The sequence below is a fragment of the Mastigoproctus giganteus genome, chromosome 9, assembly GCF_048544385.1.
Source record: "Mastigoproctus giganteus isolate SK-2022 chromosome 9, ASM4854438v1, whole genome shotgun sequence".
Taxonomy (NCBI): Eukaryota; Metazoa; Arthropoda; class Arachnida; order Uropygi; family Thelyphonidae; genus Mastigoproctus; species Mastigoproctus giganteus.
The window spans coordinates 62,040,817-62,059,243 of NC_143583.1; the positions used below are offsets into that span (position 1 = coordinate 62,040,817).

The 18,427-nt window shown below is 39.9% G+C and overlaps 1 protein-coding gene across 1 annotated transcript in view; it reads left to right on the top strand.

Moving 5' to 3' along the window:
• Positions 1–18,427, top strand: part of LOC150080282 (neural cell adhesion molecule 2-like) — a 297,953-nt gene that overhangs the window by 237,208 nt on the left and 42,318 nt on the right. Inside the window, exon 3 of the mRNA XM_090381890.1 lies at positions 2,395–2,730. Within this exon, the coding sequence (XP_090238016.1) occupies positions 2,395–2,730 (336 nt within the window). The remainder of the gene's footprint in view (positions 1–2,394; positions 2,731–18,427) is intronic.

Genomic DNA, 18,427 nt, shown 5'->3' on the forward strand with positions numbered 1-18,427 from the left:
ATAGATGTGCGGAAGTTTGCCTTTAGCCAGCGGGTAGTTGATTGGTGGAACAGATTTCCATCTGTCGTTGTGGAAGTTGACAACTTAAATAAATTCAGGATAGAACTAGATAAACGTTTGGAATGAATAGATGGGTGAAACGGGATGTTTTTTTTTTTTTTTTTTTTGGCTGATGCTGTATAAGCATGCTTTCTTGCATCCTATGCTTCTACTAATGCTAATACTTTTCTTAATTGTCTGAATAAAATTTTCTGCAGTGTGGGAATTTGCAGTACAAGCTGGTATATATACTCGTGTAGTTAGTCTAGAATAAAATGAAAAAAAAAAAAATGTCGGTGTTGGGACTTTCTCCCTGTAATCATTGTGGCGGTATATTCCCAGCATCAAGGTGCAGAAAATTGCATAGAATTAATATTTAAGCAAAAAGGACACTTAATTTGCTGTAATTTGTTAATTTGGCGTCATCACAACAAAGCGCCACACAAACATAACACTACACACAGCTCTGGACTTTTACAGAGTACTGTATTCATCACAGTGTACCAAGGTGGAGTTGAACTGATGTTCAAATGCCGTCCTACAAAAGATACTATACATGTCTTCATGCTTTGGCGGGTCACTGCATGCTATGAGAGGCGTGGTTTGTACAACCAACCCCTGGTCCCGAAATAAGTTTGTTGATGTCTGTGTTGTCCATTCTGTGCGTTGTTAAAACTGATATAGCCATTGTGAATGGGTTTTTGGAAATTTTATTTACCATACGATTCGATATTGAACCATAAACCCGAAGCATATTGGGCAACTGGTGTTGGGCACCAGTTGCCTAATATGCCCAACACTGGTGCCCAGTGTTGGACACCAGTTGCAAAGAAAATAGAAGAACAATATTATAATTATAGTTAATAACGTACAGATTGATAATGCCAAGGGCCCATAAATGCCTCGATTTTGGCTAATGCTTCACCGAAATGTGAGATGTTCATTCCAATCGAGGCATTTATGGGCCCTTGACATTATCAGTCTGTACGTTATTAAATATAATTATAATATTGTTCTTCTATTTTCTTTTAGTGATGGACATTAGGGTTGATTTATTTACAAGATACTCGTTTTCTCCCAAGGCGACGATTTTCAGAACCCTCGTATGTAGTACCGTTCAGTTCGAAACCGTCAATGGCGAGAGAATTTTTATGAACCATTTTCATAATGTGGCTGAGTTAGTCGGTCCCCTGCGCGAGGGCAGCATGAGTTTCTCGTCCAGGAAAACAGCAAATCGACTATAGAACACACTCAGTTTGCAGATATATTATATACGACGCAGTATGGCCTAAGTTGCCGATGCACCTAAAATCCTACAACCAACGATATCCAGAAATCAATTGCTTAACTCAGGGGATTAACTTAACCCAAATGACATAAAAATCAGTGTTTCCCCAGTCTGTCAATTCAGTCGTGGTAGAATTTCCTTAAGTGGCAGCGTCGTTCACCTGCCCCATTCCTATTCGATTAGTTTCTGTAGAGTTTCTTTCGAGCAAGATGATATTCCTCGGTCACTATTACCATAATATACCAATGAACTAAAGGATAGGATTACTCGGGCTGTCGCCCAAGTAACTTGACGTAATCCCTTTCTAATAAATAGACTTGAAAGAAGTATAAAAACATTGGTACATTACAAATGAACAGAGAAAGATTATCGTTCATCGCACGATCATCATCGTATGATCATCCTTCTAGAGTCTAGACAATCCAAGATACTGAAGCCAATCATCTGTTTGCCACTGTTAGAAATAGGTATTTATAAAACATATTTCCTAAATGTCTCTAATTGCATTAATTATTTCCCTTAATAATTGTAATTATGCCAATATTCAGTGTAATTAATTAAAAATATATTTAGCAAATTAGAATTCATTGCTAAACAATAATTATGGTTTTAGTTTTTGTAACTAGTGTATATAAGTTATTCGCTTCTTAAAAATCTACGTTAATTTTGATGATGCTCTTGCCCTATACTTTAATTTGAATCAGAAGTTTCTTTTATACGTGACAATTAGAACCGCTTTTGCAAATTAAATAAATCATTATCCATATTACCAAACGTTATGTTTGCACATCTATACAAAGAGATTAATCTCAGATGTTACAATGTAGGACTTTATTTTATAGATTAAATCAATGGTAGCAATTTTCCAACCAATTACTTTATAAATTCACTTTTTTATCAATAAAATCAATCAGATTGGATTCGTAGAACCTATAGGAATGTAGGCAATACAGTTTTTAATTCTATGCTTTCCTTATACAATTATTGATTCTCTTATACTCTAACATTTATGTATATTTAATTATCACAAAGGGACTTTCTAAGTGTTTTTCTGTATGTTGGTGCAGGAACTCCAGAGTTGTATGCTGTGGCCGGCGGTAAGATTGGAATGCCATGCAACATCACCATTCCCGCTTTGGACGATGACGTCACGTTAATTCTGTGGTACAAAGGTGACACCAAAGTTCCCATCTACAGTTTAGATGCCCGTAAAGGCCCCCTAGGAATAGCCAGACATTTTCCGAGTTCCGAATTGGGGGCGCGCGCGTATTTTGACGTCTCTGCCACCCCACCAGTGTTGAACATTGAACCGGTCCATGCGGAGGACGAAGGGAATTACAAGTGTCGCATTGAATATCGCCGCTCAAGAACAATGAGCTATTCATTCCGCCTTAATGTTATTGGTACGTAAACATCCCACTCTGTCTCCTACTCATTACTGTCGTGCGTTATTTGACCACTTTCCTAGATTACCTCTTTTTTGTTATTGAAGTGTGATGTTTAACTTGAACATTTAATTTACTAAAAGCTTTCATTTGTTTATTTGTTTTTTTATTTCCTTATGCCACTCTCAAATACTCTTAAGAAGATTTGAAGAATCGATATGACACAGCACACAACAGACGAATGCTTGGGAATGTCTTACTGTTAAACAGATGAAAAAAATTGCAAATGACTCTTCTTATATTGTGCAATATATTTTGAATTCAAATCGCAAAATAAAATGGATTTAAGCAGGATGAGAATACTGTGGCATTGTATGCTGGTCTACATTCAGATGATAAAGTTTTTGTCACTGAAGTTGGCATATTTATCGTATTCAACGTGCTTTAACATTCCATAAACCCATAATATACAAGCAAATCTCGTGCACACCTCTGATATTTAAGTCGAAATCAGTATGAGAGCACGAAAGGGAGAAAGAGAGAGGCAGCATCACGACACGTATTCACTGTTTCCCAAAAAACTTTCTTTTATTAATTTTATTAATTCTTGAAAATACAGTTAAATCGCTGTAAGTTGTTCACTCTTGTATTCGCAAATTCTAGTTCAGCATAAACAGATGCCTGACACATGAAGATATAAACACTGCTCGACAAAATAAACAGAATAAGTAGAAAACGTGGTATAACTTGTGCAGTTGGCGATGAAGCGGGACAAAATTTGGTGTGGTGGTGTACTATGAATAAAGATGAAATAAGGGACTTTTATTGGGGTTGTATAAGAATTACCAAAAAGGTCACATTGCAGAAGACGATACAAGATGGCCGAAAATATGGTGACATGACATCAGTATGGCGTATAATTCTCTGCAACGGTTAAACAGGCCTGACAGCGGTGAAACATGCTCAATATAAGGGTGTCTATAAGATTCTGTGGAAACAAGTCCCATTCTTCTACCAGTGCAGACCTTAGCTCATCAAATGACCGAGGAATTGGCTGTAGGCGTGCAATGCGACGCACAAGGGCGTTCCACCCCTGTTCGATTGGATTGGACTGGCCACGACAGTCGTATATCTTCGGTTTCAAGATATTCCTCCACCACTCACGGTCCTATGTGCAATGGCGTTGTCGTGCACGAAAGGAAAATCTGGGCCGACCGCACCCCCTAAAAGGTCGCACATGGGGTTCGAGGATCTGTTTTTCGGTACGTCTGCTCAGTTATGGTACCCCTATCAAAAACATGAAGAGGGATGCAGCCGTTGATCATTATTCCAACGCACACGAGAACACCGCCTCCACCGTAAGTGTCTCTTTCTCTGACGTTGGAGGGATGGTACCGCATTCCTCGTTGTTTCTAGATGAAATAACGTCTGGAATCTGTTTGTAGGCTAAAACGGGAGTTATCAGAGAATAGAACTGTACCCCATTTTTCAGGGCTCCAAGTAGAAATGTTTCTAAATGTCAGGTCTCCAAGTCGAAACCAGTTTCTACGAGCTCTGCGGTGGTTTGGGGTTAATGGGATACAAACCACTGGCTTCCTTGGTAGAGTCCACTTGAAGTAAGCCTTCTTGACACTCTCTGATTGAAAGTATTTTCACCTGTGGCCGTAGCAGCCTCAAGAGACAGTTGAAAACAGGACATCGTACAGTTCTGTCGTTCTGTTAGAGCCAGATCGCTGTGTGTACTGGTTGACGTAGCCGTAGGGCGAGCTTGGCCAGCTCTTTTTGTACTGGTTCCTGTCCCTTGAAACTGCTTCCGTACAGAGTACAGAGTATTTTCGGGTCTAACGGCACCGGGGATTTACCCCATCTCCACGTATGTTCTTTGTATCGAGGACAGTACGCTGCCAAGGCCAGAGGTTTAAAAGTGTGTGGGTCATGTGTTGCATAATATGTTGTGCCCCTGTTCATCTGGCTTGTTAGCCGCCAGGCTCCTGATGGAACCTGACGTTTACGTACTCCGCCACGTGGAGGCCAGCCAGGTGTTCCCTTAAAGTTTGCTCCGGCAGGTCTGCCACCTACTTTCCTGAGATTTCGGTGGCTAGGACCTAAAAAAAAAAATTTTCTTCTTTTCTTTTGGGCACACATGGTATATTATGCACTATTTAGAGGGGCTATAAGGGATATGCGCTGAAAATGATAAGATTTCCTAATGTCGGGCATGAATTTTGATGTTTTAAATTTGGACGTGCGGGGCAGGCACTGTGTAAGGGGAAAGAGATGGGAGGGGAGGAGGAAGACTGGGGGTTGGAAATTGGAAGTTAGGTGTCGATAGGGAAGATGACCCCTGTTGAAATAGTGGAGCATGCCCATGCCCCACCAGAGGAGAAAGAGTGGGAGGAGACAGCAGGCCTCCCCCTGCCCCAATATGGCTGTATGGCATCATAAGATGCACTCTTCACATTTGTGTTAGTCCAGTGGAGGTCCGAGTCCAAGTTGCAATCTTCATCTTTACGTTAGTCCGGTGGCGGTCCACGTCCAGAAGTTAGCTCCAGTTTGTCACGTTCATATGTTGTATCTACTTCAGTTGGTCACTAGTTCAGAGTTTTGCAGTCATTTCAGGTAGTCACGTCTGTGTTTTCATAGGTTAGTGATGATGTGGCAGGGACTTTTTTCTTTCAAAGAGTTCGCGGGCAAAGACGGTGAAAACCCTTCTCGGTTCCTTAGCAAGGAGTTGATACGTGTGTATAGCTGACATCTGAGGTCCTCATAGTTGTCACAGTCGTGGATAAGGTGTTCCAAGGTTTCCTCCTGCCCACAGTTACAGCTCGTGTTGTTGGAAATTCCCAGCTCTTGGAGTTTCCCTCTGAAGAAGTCGTGTCCCATTAGAAGGATGGTGGTGTGCAAGCCAGGGGAAAACCAGAACGGGGAGATAGGATATATCCTGCTGACATCGGGAATAAATTTTTGGTGACTTTCCCTTTTGTGGTAAGATTCCATTTATTTTGCCAGATAGATTGCAGATGATCCGTTAACCTCTTATTTTCTGAGGATTTGCTTTTCTGTGGATCTGATGTGTAGTCTAGATAAGTTGTGGTTCTTCCATTCGAATGTTGGTGCAGCAGCCCAAAGCGCACAATCTCCAGGTCCAGGGGAATGAAGCCCGCCAGGACCTGGAGCGGATGGGTGCTCACCGTGCAGCAGGTTCTAGTTGTTGTCAATAGTATGGATCGGTGGATCGACAGTACGCGACAGTAACATTAGCATTAGTAGAGGCATATGATGCCTCTACTAATGCAAGAAAGCAAGGTTATGCAGCATCAGCCAAAAAAAAAAAAAAAAAACTTCCACTTCACTCCTCTGTTCGTTCGAAATACCTGTCCAGCTGAGCCTTAAATTTATTTAGGCTATCAACTTCCACAACAAGGGATAGAAGTCTGTTCCACCAACCAACCACCCGCTGGCTAAAGGCAAATTTCCGCACGTCTATCCTACATCTGTCTTTCCTCAATTTGAATTTATGCCCTCTCAGGTGATTATTCTGAGCAAGAGGCAGAATCCCATCAGCATTGAGCATGCTCAAACCATTTAAAGCTTTATACACATCTATCAGATCACCTCTCCGGTGCCTAGTCTCCAGACACTGTAATTTGCAAAACTTAAGCCTTTCTTCGTAAGAGCACCCCTTTGTTTCATTCACTTATCTTGTTGCCCATCTCTGTACTCATTCCGGCAGCTCTACATCCTTCTTGAAATGAGGCCTCCAGACCTGTATACAGTATTCAAGGTGTGGCCTGACCATTGCCTTATACAAGGGAATAATCACCTCCTTATCCCTGCTAGAAACATTCCTGTATATCATTGATAAGACACCATGAGCTACTCTTGCAGCCCGTCTGCACTGCTCAGAGAACTTCATATCTGCCTACACAATTACCCCCACGTCCTTTTCATTCTCTACCACTGTCAGTGTAGTACCACAGAGTTGATACGTTGCTCTGGGGTTGCTGTTTCCCATATGTAGTTCTTTACATTTGTCAAGGTTAAACTTCATTTGCCACCTCTCAGCCCATCTGCTCAACTTTTCTAGATCCTGTTGCAGCAGTGTACTGTTATTAGTGTCATTAACAACCCTGACAACCTTCGTATCGTCTGCAAACTTGGACATTAAGCTTGATATACCATCATCAATATTATTATTTTTAAATAAAGAAAACAATAATGGACCCAACACTGAACCCTGAGGGACTCCACTAATAACCTTATTCCACGATGAGCAGTGTCCATTGATTACCACTCTCTGTCTTCCCCCCCCTCAACCACCCCTTTATCCATAGCAGCAATTTGCCTCCAATGCCACACTGCTCCAATTTGTGCAGCAGTATCAAAAGCCTTTCTAAGATCCAAGTATATAATATCAAAGTTATTCCCTGCATCCAGTTCTTTTGTGACTGCATCATAGTATCCAATCAAATTGGTCAGGCAAGACTTCCCCTTAACAAAACCATGCTGTGTCCGAGCTATAACTGAAGTCATGTTTAGATGATCCTGCAGTGCTTCTTTAACCAGTGCCTCCATTAATTTTCCTGGAACAGAAGTTAAACTCACAGGTCTATAATTACTTGTGTAAGCCTTTGATCGTCCTTTGTGAATTGGTGTCATATTTGCACATTTCCAGTCTATGGGTACCTCCTCTGAGTCCAAGGAAGCTCTTCATAATTATGGCTAAAGGTTTGCTTACTTCCTTTGCTGCCTCGTTTAATATAACTGGATAGATCCCATCCACCCCAGGTGCCTTTCTTGTGTTTATCTTCAACAATTTCTTCTCAACTTTACTCTCAGTTATTACAAGATTATCTAGCTTACTGCTAGAGTTGAATACACATCTGGCATTCCCCTCGCTGAATAACTCCTCATGTGTGAATGTCGATGCAAAATATTCATTTAGTTTGTTAGCTACCTCAGCAGGATCATCAACAGTTGAACCATCGATACCAATCTGATTCATCCCCTTCCTTCTAGAGTTTACATAAGTAAAGAACTCTTTGCTGTTTTTCTTTGCATCCCTTGCCAAAGATTTCTCGTAATCTGCCTTTGTCTGCCTAACCTCCTTTGTAACTTGGTTACAGATCAACTTATATCTATCATAGGCTTCTGTGTCACGTGTTAATTTATATGTATCCCATGCATTTTTGTTCTCTGCCATATGCCTCATTAGTTCATCTGACATCCATTTAGTCCTAACAATATTTCTTAGTTGGTATGTAAAGCCTAGTAGCTTCCAAGATAAGTTCTTTGAATGCTTCCCATTTTGAATTTGCTGTTGGTAATATCATCAGTTGGTCCCACTGTACAGAATTTAAATACTGTCTCAGACCATCGTAGTCGCCTTTACGAAAGCAATACCCCTTCCCTTTACCCCTAATGGTAGTTACCTCTTTGAGTAAATCGCACTTCGGCACACTGTGATCACTGCTACCTAGTGGTTCCTCTATCTACAGATTTTTAATGCATAAAGAATCACTACTGATAATCAGATCAAGAGTATTACTCCCTCTAGTTGCCTTCCAAACATGCTGATGTAGAAAACAATCATCCAATAAATCCAAAAAAGCCTTGCTAGTGTGTGAGTGACCAACCAGCAATTTCCAGTCAATATCTGGAAAATTAAAATCCCCCATTATTAGACTCTCTGATTTACTGGCCCACTCTATTTCCCCGTACAGTTTCTTATTATACTCATCAGAGTCATTAGGCCTATAGCACACTCCTACTCTCAATTTTGATCTCCCAATGCTTATGTCACACCAAACTGACTCGACACTGCACTGTCTAGCGATGTCGACTGGCTGCATTACCTTGGATTTTATGTGTTTCTTAACTAATAGCATAACCCCTCCTCCCTTCCTATCCTGTCTATCCTTTCTGTACACATTGTACTCCCCAAATTCCAGTTCTGCATTCCTTATATCTGTATTAGTGACACCACGTCTCTGATATCCCAACAATATCCGCCTTTGATGTTTTGAGCAATACCTCAAATTCATCAAATTTATTTACCAAACTCCTAGCTTTGGTGTACACGCAAGTATACCTGCACCTGTTTCTATTCTTAGCTACCCTAACACAACCCATGTGTTTACTTGTACCGCAATGACTCCTAGCTCTGAAATATCCTGCATCTTATTTTCCAGGCTGCTGCTCATTCCAATAGAAGCAGTGCAAGAATCACTTTCACTTCTGCCAGTGGCTACTGTTAATCTATTAGCCCTTGTATCCCCCCAAGGTAGCAGTTTTCCGACCCACCTAACACAGCCTCGATAGCATCAGCAAATATTCTTGCACCCTTTCTATTTAAGTGTATCCCATCCCTGTAGAAGCAATCTCTCCTGTTAACAAGTACAGTCCAGGCTGAAAAAAATTCTACCCCTTGAGCCTTGCACAATCTTTCCAGGGCCGAATTGATCGGCAAGGCTCTCATCATATACTCCCTCCTATCGTGTCTGGGCAGAATTGCAGATACTTTCAAATTCAACCCTAATTCACGACTTTTTTTCAATAGTGACCTGTACTTGTTAAGTAATTCTGCCGGTCTCCTACTCTTGATATCATTAGTGCCAACGTGTACAACTATATTACCTTTTGTGCCCTTAAAAGATGATATCCGCTCTACAACGTCATCAACCTTTCCCCCTGGCAGACATACCCTGGTCCTGTTCCACCTGTCCTTTTTACAAAGCATGTTCTCCGTTTCCCTGACAATAGAGTCACCAACAACTATTAGTTCCTGTGGGACCAGCGCATTATGCTTTGGGGGTTGCCGCTGTGTTGCGTGATGACCAAGTGCAACTCTGGCGTTGATGTGGGCAGCTGAGAGCTTGATGGGCCCCTCACTTTAGATCTTTCGAAGGCGTCCACCCTGTCTTTCAAGCTCTTATATAGGCCCATAACAACGCTGAATTGTCGCCTGATTTCGTTACACAACTTGCATCGCGCACACTCAAAGACATCCCCCATGGCAATATCATGTCCCATACCCGTTTGCTCCATAAACATCATGCAAGCAGTGCATTTTAAAAGGCTGTGATTCAGAGTGCAACTGCCCCCCTCAGTTCTCCCCTGAGCCACAGCGCTCCCATTAGCTTGAGCCTTTTGCTTTGCTGCTCTGGTCTGAGTCATTATTTCGATTTAATTTCAATAAAATTTCAATTTCAGTACAAAATTATAACCCTAATCTTGTATCCCAACACAGTTATAACGCTATATATATTTTTCAGTATCAAATATTATCTACGAGTTCCGTTTATATAACTTCCGTATCAAGTTATGTATTAATTAATTGATGTTACGTTTGTAATGTAAGTCGTTATATGTATTTAGTTAAAAGGAAAATTTAATTGAGAACGAAGTTTAACAAAATAAATAGATTTTGCTGATTAATTGACAATATTATATTATATACTATACTGTACTAACGCTATCTAGTTCAGGATATAACGTTGTATCGTATGACAATGGTGCAAGTTACGAACGGTAAATCTACGGACACTTAAGTATTAATTAACTTCCAAATCTCGCTGTCTCAATTCAGAATAAACTAACGATCCTGACTAAGTATATAAGCTACTTATAGAAAATAATTTGATGTAACAATTGGTCAATAAAGCGGCTAAATATGGCTAAAAAACTTCTCGTTCAGCGGAGCTGCAACTTGTAACACGTGGATTTGATCCCCTTACCGATACTTTTATGCAATTACAAGGCCGAGTAAAGAATAAATACACCAGATTAATCAGAAAATCACAAAATAATGCTATACTACTAAATTTAAATCAAACGTTTTAGAAAAACAATAAATAAGAAAATCCACTTAGCGGCTTTGAACATGTCTGGCTTCCACTAGCCTCATCAGACAGAATAAACGCCAAGGCAAACAAATGACGCAGCATCAAACTAAACTCTTAATCGGTTCTTGTTGTTTTCTTGTTGACCGCTGTGTTTGCTTTCTGATACCAGACGCCTGCACCATAGGCCAGGATAGGGATGAAGAGAGCTTTGTATAGAAGGGAGAGGGGCCTCTTCTTTTGTCCCCAGTCCCTCCTGGTGATTTTGGTTATCAGAGCCGAGAGCCTCCTTGTTTTCGTTCTGAGATAACAGAGATAAGATGTGAAGTTCAAGTTTCAGTCTAGTATTATTTCTAAATATTTTAGTTGATGTATGAGTTTGATGGTCGCTCCATTTATTTTGATTACTGGAGGTCTACCAAGGTCAAGAGCACTCCTGAGCAGTATTGAGTTTGTTTTTTCGGTTGAGATCGTTAAAAGATTCCTCTTGGTCCAATCCTGTAGCATGTGTGTGGCATGACTGCCTATGGCCTCCAGTTCAGCCCTGTTGTCTGCTTGAAGCATCATAATCAGATCATCACCGTATGCCTGTGTAGGGACATTTGGAATATCCAGATTTAAAAACTCATCAAGCATCAGGTTCCACAGGAGCGGCCTCGGGACGGATCCCTGGGACAGCCCCTGTAAACCAGTCTGGATACAAAAAACAAAAATTATTATATTAGAGTTACCCGTAAATGATTACATTAACCCGTATTCGTGTCTGTAAATTGCGTGTGTTTTCTGGTCGATTTGCCTCTTTTGCTGGACGAAAATACCTTGCTGTCTAGGCCTGATACCGACTAACTCAGCCACGGAATGAAAAAAGCCCACTAAAGTTCCTCGCGTCATCGACGGGATTCGAACCCGGGCCTTTTCCACCCGGTGTGGGGAGGACGGTGACGATACTTCTGTGCTACCGCGCAGACTTCCGGTCTAGATACATTTTTTTTCCATTTATTTGTACACACAATCATTTACAAATTATATACAAAACTTACAAAGAAGATATATATATATACAATTTTATATTCATTAGCATTCTCATTATACATATATAAGATACGATATTATATATGAACACGTGTATGTGTGTGTTTTACCTGTATCAAGGGTGGCTCCTAGGCCTAAGTCCATCTCCACCTTGCACGTCTGTGTTGGTGCAGACTCTCTGCAAAGCTTCATGTATTGGTGTATGGTGTGTCGCTTGTGTCAGTCCACCTCGCCAACAGGGAGCAGCCAACACCTAGGCAGCCGCTGCCAGCCATCACAAGCAGGCGAGCCTGGGTCTACTATCACCTTAGTGCCTTCTGCACAAATTCCGCACCCACCAGAGATAGTGCAATACCGGTGGGTGCTAGCATTGCGTCCCCAGGTTGTCAAAAACCTGGAAACCAGCAAAAAAAAAAAAAAACTAGTGGAAAAATATCCAAGCCTCAGGAGATACATGCCAATTTGCAAAACTCCAATAAACTTAGCGAAGTAAATATTTACATTTGTACAAGATAATAGAATTTTAACTCTAAATCCTAGTAATACAATTAAATTTTCATATCTTACAACAAGTCATTCTATTTATATTTAATGGGATAACAACTTCTCCGCTGTCAGATTTATATTCGATTTTGAATTTGAGTTCTTAGTTCAAGTCTTTTCTTAAAGACAGATTCTGCAAAGGTCTGGAAAGTCTCAAAGTCTGTTTTGTTCTCAACTGGTATTTTTACATTGTCCTCAGCTAGACTTGGAACCTGATTAAGTAGCAACGCTCGATGGTCTATATATTTCGGACAAAATAGTAAAACATGGATCCAGTCCTCCATTTGACCACAGGTGCAAAGAGGATCCGGCTCCAAACCTCTGTCGAAAAGTTTGGCCCTCAAAGATCCATGGCCTGTTAATAAATACGTCGTAAACATGCTTGGTGCAAACCATGAAACAGAAGGTTCAGTAGAAGCAAACTCAACATTTTCAATATACTTCTTTGTGACTTCACCATGCACAGACTCATTCCATCTACTTTGCCAAATACTAACCACTTCACTCCATAATCTTTTCCGTTCTGTCTTCAAGTTACTAACTGGGTCTGTTGTAATTCCCATAATAGATACCTGCAGTCCTTTCTTATGTTTATAAATCATGCCACGGTATAAGATAAATAAATCTAAAGGCAGTTCTCCTCCAAGGATTTGGAGGGCATTGTTTGATACTGTACTAGGGACATTATTTAGTGCCAGAAGCACTGTTCTTTGAATTGATAGTAGCTTATTTTTGATTTTGACCTTAAGGATGTTCTAGTGCCAAATATCTGCTACGTACGAAACTATAGGCAGAAATATTGCTTTATAATATAGTTTCATGGTCTTTTTATTCAAACCCCAGTCTCTTTTGGAGATTCTTATGACCGAAGCAGTAAAATTTCTAATTTTTTCCTTCAGTTTGGTGACCTGAGAGAGAGAGAGAGAGAGAGAGAGAGAGAGAGAGAGAGAGAGAGAGAGAGAGAGAGAGAGAGGTTAATTTATCATCAAGGATTATGTCGAGATATTTGTTTTGAGGAAAATAATGGTATCTGTGAACCATTCAGTTGAATTCTTGGTGGTCTTCCATAATTAAAGTGGTTTTTAAATGTCATGAAATTTGGTTTACTCGGAGATATCTCGAGCTTGTTAATTTCAGCCCATGCCACCAAATCATCTAAGATAGGTTGAATTTTGTCCTCTAATACCTTATGTGACCTTCCTTCTATAGCAATCACGATGTCATCAGCGTAGGCCACCTTTAGAGAATCCTCTTGTGTTTTCGTGAGCCACTTATCTAATACGACATTCCAGAGGAGAGGCCCAACACCGACTCCTGGGGGCATCCTCTCGAAAGCTGGGCATTATAAGACAGATGCTTTGCCTTGACGATGATGTATCTCTCATTAAAGTATGATCACAGTACCCTGTACACATTTAGCCAACCTTAAAGACCTGAGGGCACTCTCCCACGAGAGGGAGTCGAAAGCGCCCTCAAAGCGCCAAGAAAAATTGCCAAAACATATTTATAAGATGAATTCTGAATAAATTTTGTCAATATAAGAATAGCACCGTCTGTGGACCCCCTTTTTTGAAGCCAAACTGACAGCTTGAGCATAATTGGTTTTCCTCAAATTTCTTTAGTATTCTGGGAGCCAGAAGATGTTCGTATAACTTTCCCAGATTAGCAAGTAAGGAAATTGGCCTGTAAGCACGAGGATGGAATGTGTTTTTCCCTGGCTTGTGAAGAATCTTGAGCAATGTCAATTTCCACTGATTTGGAAAGTACCCTTTCAAGAGGCATTTGCTCAAGAGATTTAACAGTACTTGTGGGTATAAGTTGAAAAAACTTGACGATAACAAGGTTCTCCACAAGGTCAATTCCTGGGCATTTCTTGCTGTTTAGTCTAGCTATGGCAGATCCCAACTACAACAGATTAAAACACTCAATATCAGATGAACCCGTATACATACTATTTTCAAGACGTATCTGATCTTGCTCCAATATATCCAACTCTGGAATATCTTTAGGGAACAGAATTGACATAATAGCACGTAACGTAGAGCTCCAGTCCTCAGATTCTGCTCCGTTTATTCTTACTGTATTGTACACTTCTCCACAGATTAATTTGTTTCTGGAGATTTTGTAAACTAATCCCCACGGTTCTGAATTTCCAACCTGTTTGACAAATCCTTGACAACAAGCTATTTTAGCATTCGCTGTTACCTTGTAGTACCTCCTCCGAAGATCTCTATAAGAATCCTTGTATGCTTGAACATCCTGTTGAGACAGATGTCTGCGTTTTTGCTATTCCTTCCTTGGGTTCTGAACTTGCGATCTTAAATTTGCAAGATCTGAGTTCCACCAAGGGGACAGGAGTTGTCTTGTTGTGTTTTCTCTTCGCTGCATAATCCGTGGCCAGATACAACTGGGTTTGAACAAAATCAACAATCACCTCAGCCATTAATATATTAAGGGATTCGATCATTTCTGTCGAAAAGACAGCAGAGAGAAAATCTTTAAGTTTGTTCCATTTAATACTGTTAATGGAAAATCTCCTAAGATCAGTAAGGTGAAGGTCATCGACTCGCTGCCCAGGAAGAAGACCATAAACTATGGCACAGTGGTCACTGTTGATTAACTCTGGCACAACATCCCAGTGAGAGATACTACAATCAATTTTGACAGAGGTCAGTGTAATTTCAATATTGTTTTCACCGTTGAGGGTCAAAAAGTGTAGGGTTTATTAGGCAAATTTTGAACAATGAGTCCATGAGCAAGAATAACATCTTCCAGGGCCGAACCAAGAGGATCAGTAAACTCGCTATGCCACATATTGGATATTGCATTTACATCACCAGAAATCATCAAGGTTTTCGAGGCAAACTTTGTTCATAATCTATCTATATTGTGCAGAGCCAATTGGAAATCTTCTGATGGCGGGAAATAGAAAGAAACGATGTAGAAATTTATAAATGTCGAGGAGACAAACACACAAACTGCGTTCTGAGAACACTCACCAGAAATAGAAGTGACCACCGAATCGTTATTCAAAATAACGATAGCTGTCTTGGGCGAATTGTCAAGCGAATGCACAATTCTTGCAGAAGTTGGGAAGCCCATTACCTTAAATGCTCTACCACCAATTTGTGCAGAGCAATAAGGTTCCTGAATACAAATAATATCCATTCTATTCTCAAACGCTGCCACCCTTATCTCGTCCATAATTTCTCGACCTTTTTGGCCATTAATTTGGAGGATTTTAATGCCCTGGTAAGAATAATTTACACTCAAAAGAGGATTTAGATTAGCCGTATTACTCATATTGTGTTCTCTTTTCTGTCAATTCCACCGCTTTTATGTATTTGGGACAGCAGCTATCACGAACAGAATGTTGAAAATCTGGATTTCTCCTCTAACAGTTGACACATTTTGGTGGCTCCTCTTTGTGCGTGCATTCCGAGAAAACGTGGCCTCCCTGGCAAAACATCTCGTGTGGTAAAACATGCCCACACGAGACTGTTTTGTGCGAACAGTTTTGCGCTGAATGTCCATACCCCAGACAGCGAAAACATTTAGAAACAACTGTAAAATGACGAAACCTGTGTGAGGAGAACCCTAAAAAAATACGATCTTTTTGCATTATATATTTGTATATTTTTGGTGCTAATCAAATGACCCAGTTAGTAAGACGATTTCCTGTACCAGAACCGAATCTGAACGTGATTCCTTGCCTCACCTCTTCAAAACTAAACCCAAAGTCTTTCAAGTTTTTAATGTGGAGATCCTCTACAATGTCCTCTTTCGAATAATCCTTGGGGATATTGTATATCATTACCGTGGGTCATTGCAAACGGCGTTTATCCATAGCTAGACCAACACCAGTCAGCGTTGTGGAATTACAAATGGTTTTTGCATCTGTAGAATTAATCCTTTCGACTAAAACACCATTGTTTCTTAACAATCTAATGTTTTTAATTTTGATATTTCTATGCTCTTTTTTTATTGTGTAAATGACCTTGTTTTTGATGTCCTGACCATTAGTTATTGAACTGTCAGGCGAAGGCTTTAATATTATTATATTGTTAGGATCACTAAACCCAAAGTCTTTCAAGTTTTTAATGTGGAGATCCTCTACAATGTCCTCTTTCGAATAATCCTTGGGGATATTGTATATCATTACCGTGGGTCATTGCAAACGGCGTTTATCCATAGCTAGACCAACAGCAGTCAGCGTTGTGGAATTGCAAATGGTTTTTGCATCTGTAGAATTAATCCTTTCGACTAAAACACCATTGTTTCTTAACAATCTAATGTTTTTAATTTTGATATTTCTATGCTCTTTTTTTATTGTGTAAATGACCTTGTTTTTGATGTCCTGACCATTAGTTATTGAACTGTCAGGCGAAGGCTTTAATATTATTATATTGTTAGGATCACTACTAACTACACTTTCGTTCCTGGGTTTAACATATTCTGCAGTTCTGGGTTCAGATTCAGACACACCTTTGTGTTCTTTAGTAATAACTCCTGAGGGGATAGTCCGATCAGCAGGACGTTGTGCCCAAATTCCAGTGTGGTCTCTAACAACGTCTGCAAAAGGCGTAACTTTAGGATCTTCCTTAAAAAGGTTTTCAAAAAGGTTTGCTCTTACTTGCAGTTCCTCTGCCTTGACTTTTAAACGCTCGTTCTCAATTATTAGTGCAGTAGTTACAGCCTCAAAATCTGAGCATAAACCCTGGATAAAATTAGAGGCAACCTGTGTTACATTACTCGATTCGGCTGCTAAGTATTCCCCTAGAGATCTTTTAATTTTTGTAATTGTATTATATACCCTTGTAGGGTCGAGAGGCTCAGAAAAATCAAATCCTTCCACAAAAGAAGTGTTTTGTATCAAGTCAGACTTGGGTAAAGCTTGTTCCTTTTCAAGATTTTTATCTACGTCAGAGTATTCATGTACAATTTCGTGATTGTTCAGAGAACTTAAGTTTGAGGTAGCCTGTAGTCATCAGGGCTTTTATCTACCTTTATTTCACTGGTATCCGATGTAAGAGTTTTTCTTTTCATCAGTTTTGGAGACTTGATCACATTTTTTGATCACGATCTTAGGACACGCTTTGCCCACATTTTAATTAGTTCCCTCAAATTTTGAGTTTTCAATTTTGGCCAAGCTAGATTCTAGCAATTCCTTTTTTCCTTTTTACCAACATTTTTTAAATTTGCTGTCTTAGCAATCTGCTCCCCAGAATTTACATCAGTCCGTTTTAGGCCCTTTTTTTCCAGCTTGCTTTAAAAAGCACTGAGAAGTGATTAACTGGGAATTCATTGTCAGAATAAGACATAACTATGCTACATTTTTTCCTGGCTCTCTTAGACGGGAGTTCAGGTGCAGATTTAGCACTCGAATCTGAGTCTGTAGTCTCAGACTCAGAGTCCTGAGAACTACTTATGTTTTCATCCATGGGGTTGAAAATAAAGGGAAAAAACAGTACACACAAGATATATTAATTAAAATCCTCTTCCCTGAAAGAGAAATAATTTATTTTGCTTGGCAGATAACTTCAGTGGCAGGTAATTTCTCCACAGCAGCTGGACGAAAAACAAACTAGCAATACAGTACTAACCATCTTTAAAGAAAAACATAACTCTACATATACTTCCATGTCACAGCCGGGATGAAAATCTGCATACAGTTTTTGAATTTTCAAAGAGGGTATTTTCGTAACTTCTAAACAGTCCCAGCGAGCGCTGAGAAACTTATTGCAATTAAGTAACATGACGATGTTCTCGTATACCAACTTTGAGGTGAATTGTACCAATAGCCACTGAGATAAAACAGTTTAAACACTGGTCCAAAAATAGTTAAAATGAGCCAATTTTTGTATTTCTTATATTAACTGTAAAATTGTAGTCCACACCTATACCGTAGCCCAATTGGGGTTTAAATGTTCAGGCTTATATATCTAATTTTTATATATATTCCATTTTTTATAGGTGGCACTGGTAACAATAATGGTGACTCCCACGGAAAGTATTGTTCCCTCCAAAAGTTGTTGTTATGCCACCATCCTGTCTTGCACCATAGAAGGCAATGTCCAGTAGCACTACCACTAAGCCTAATATTTCACTTATTTCCAGTCTCCATTATGTCTATGGGAGAAAACCTTGTGGCATAAAATATTAACGTTGAAATTTTAAATCACTCATATCTTAGTAATCCCTTCACAAAACAACCCCAAACTTATCTCTTATACTCACCAAGAATTTATGGAAGTTATGCAATAATTCATTCACGGGAGGGGGGGGGGGTCTAGATCTTG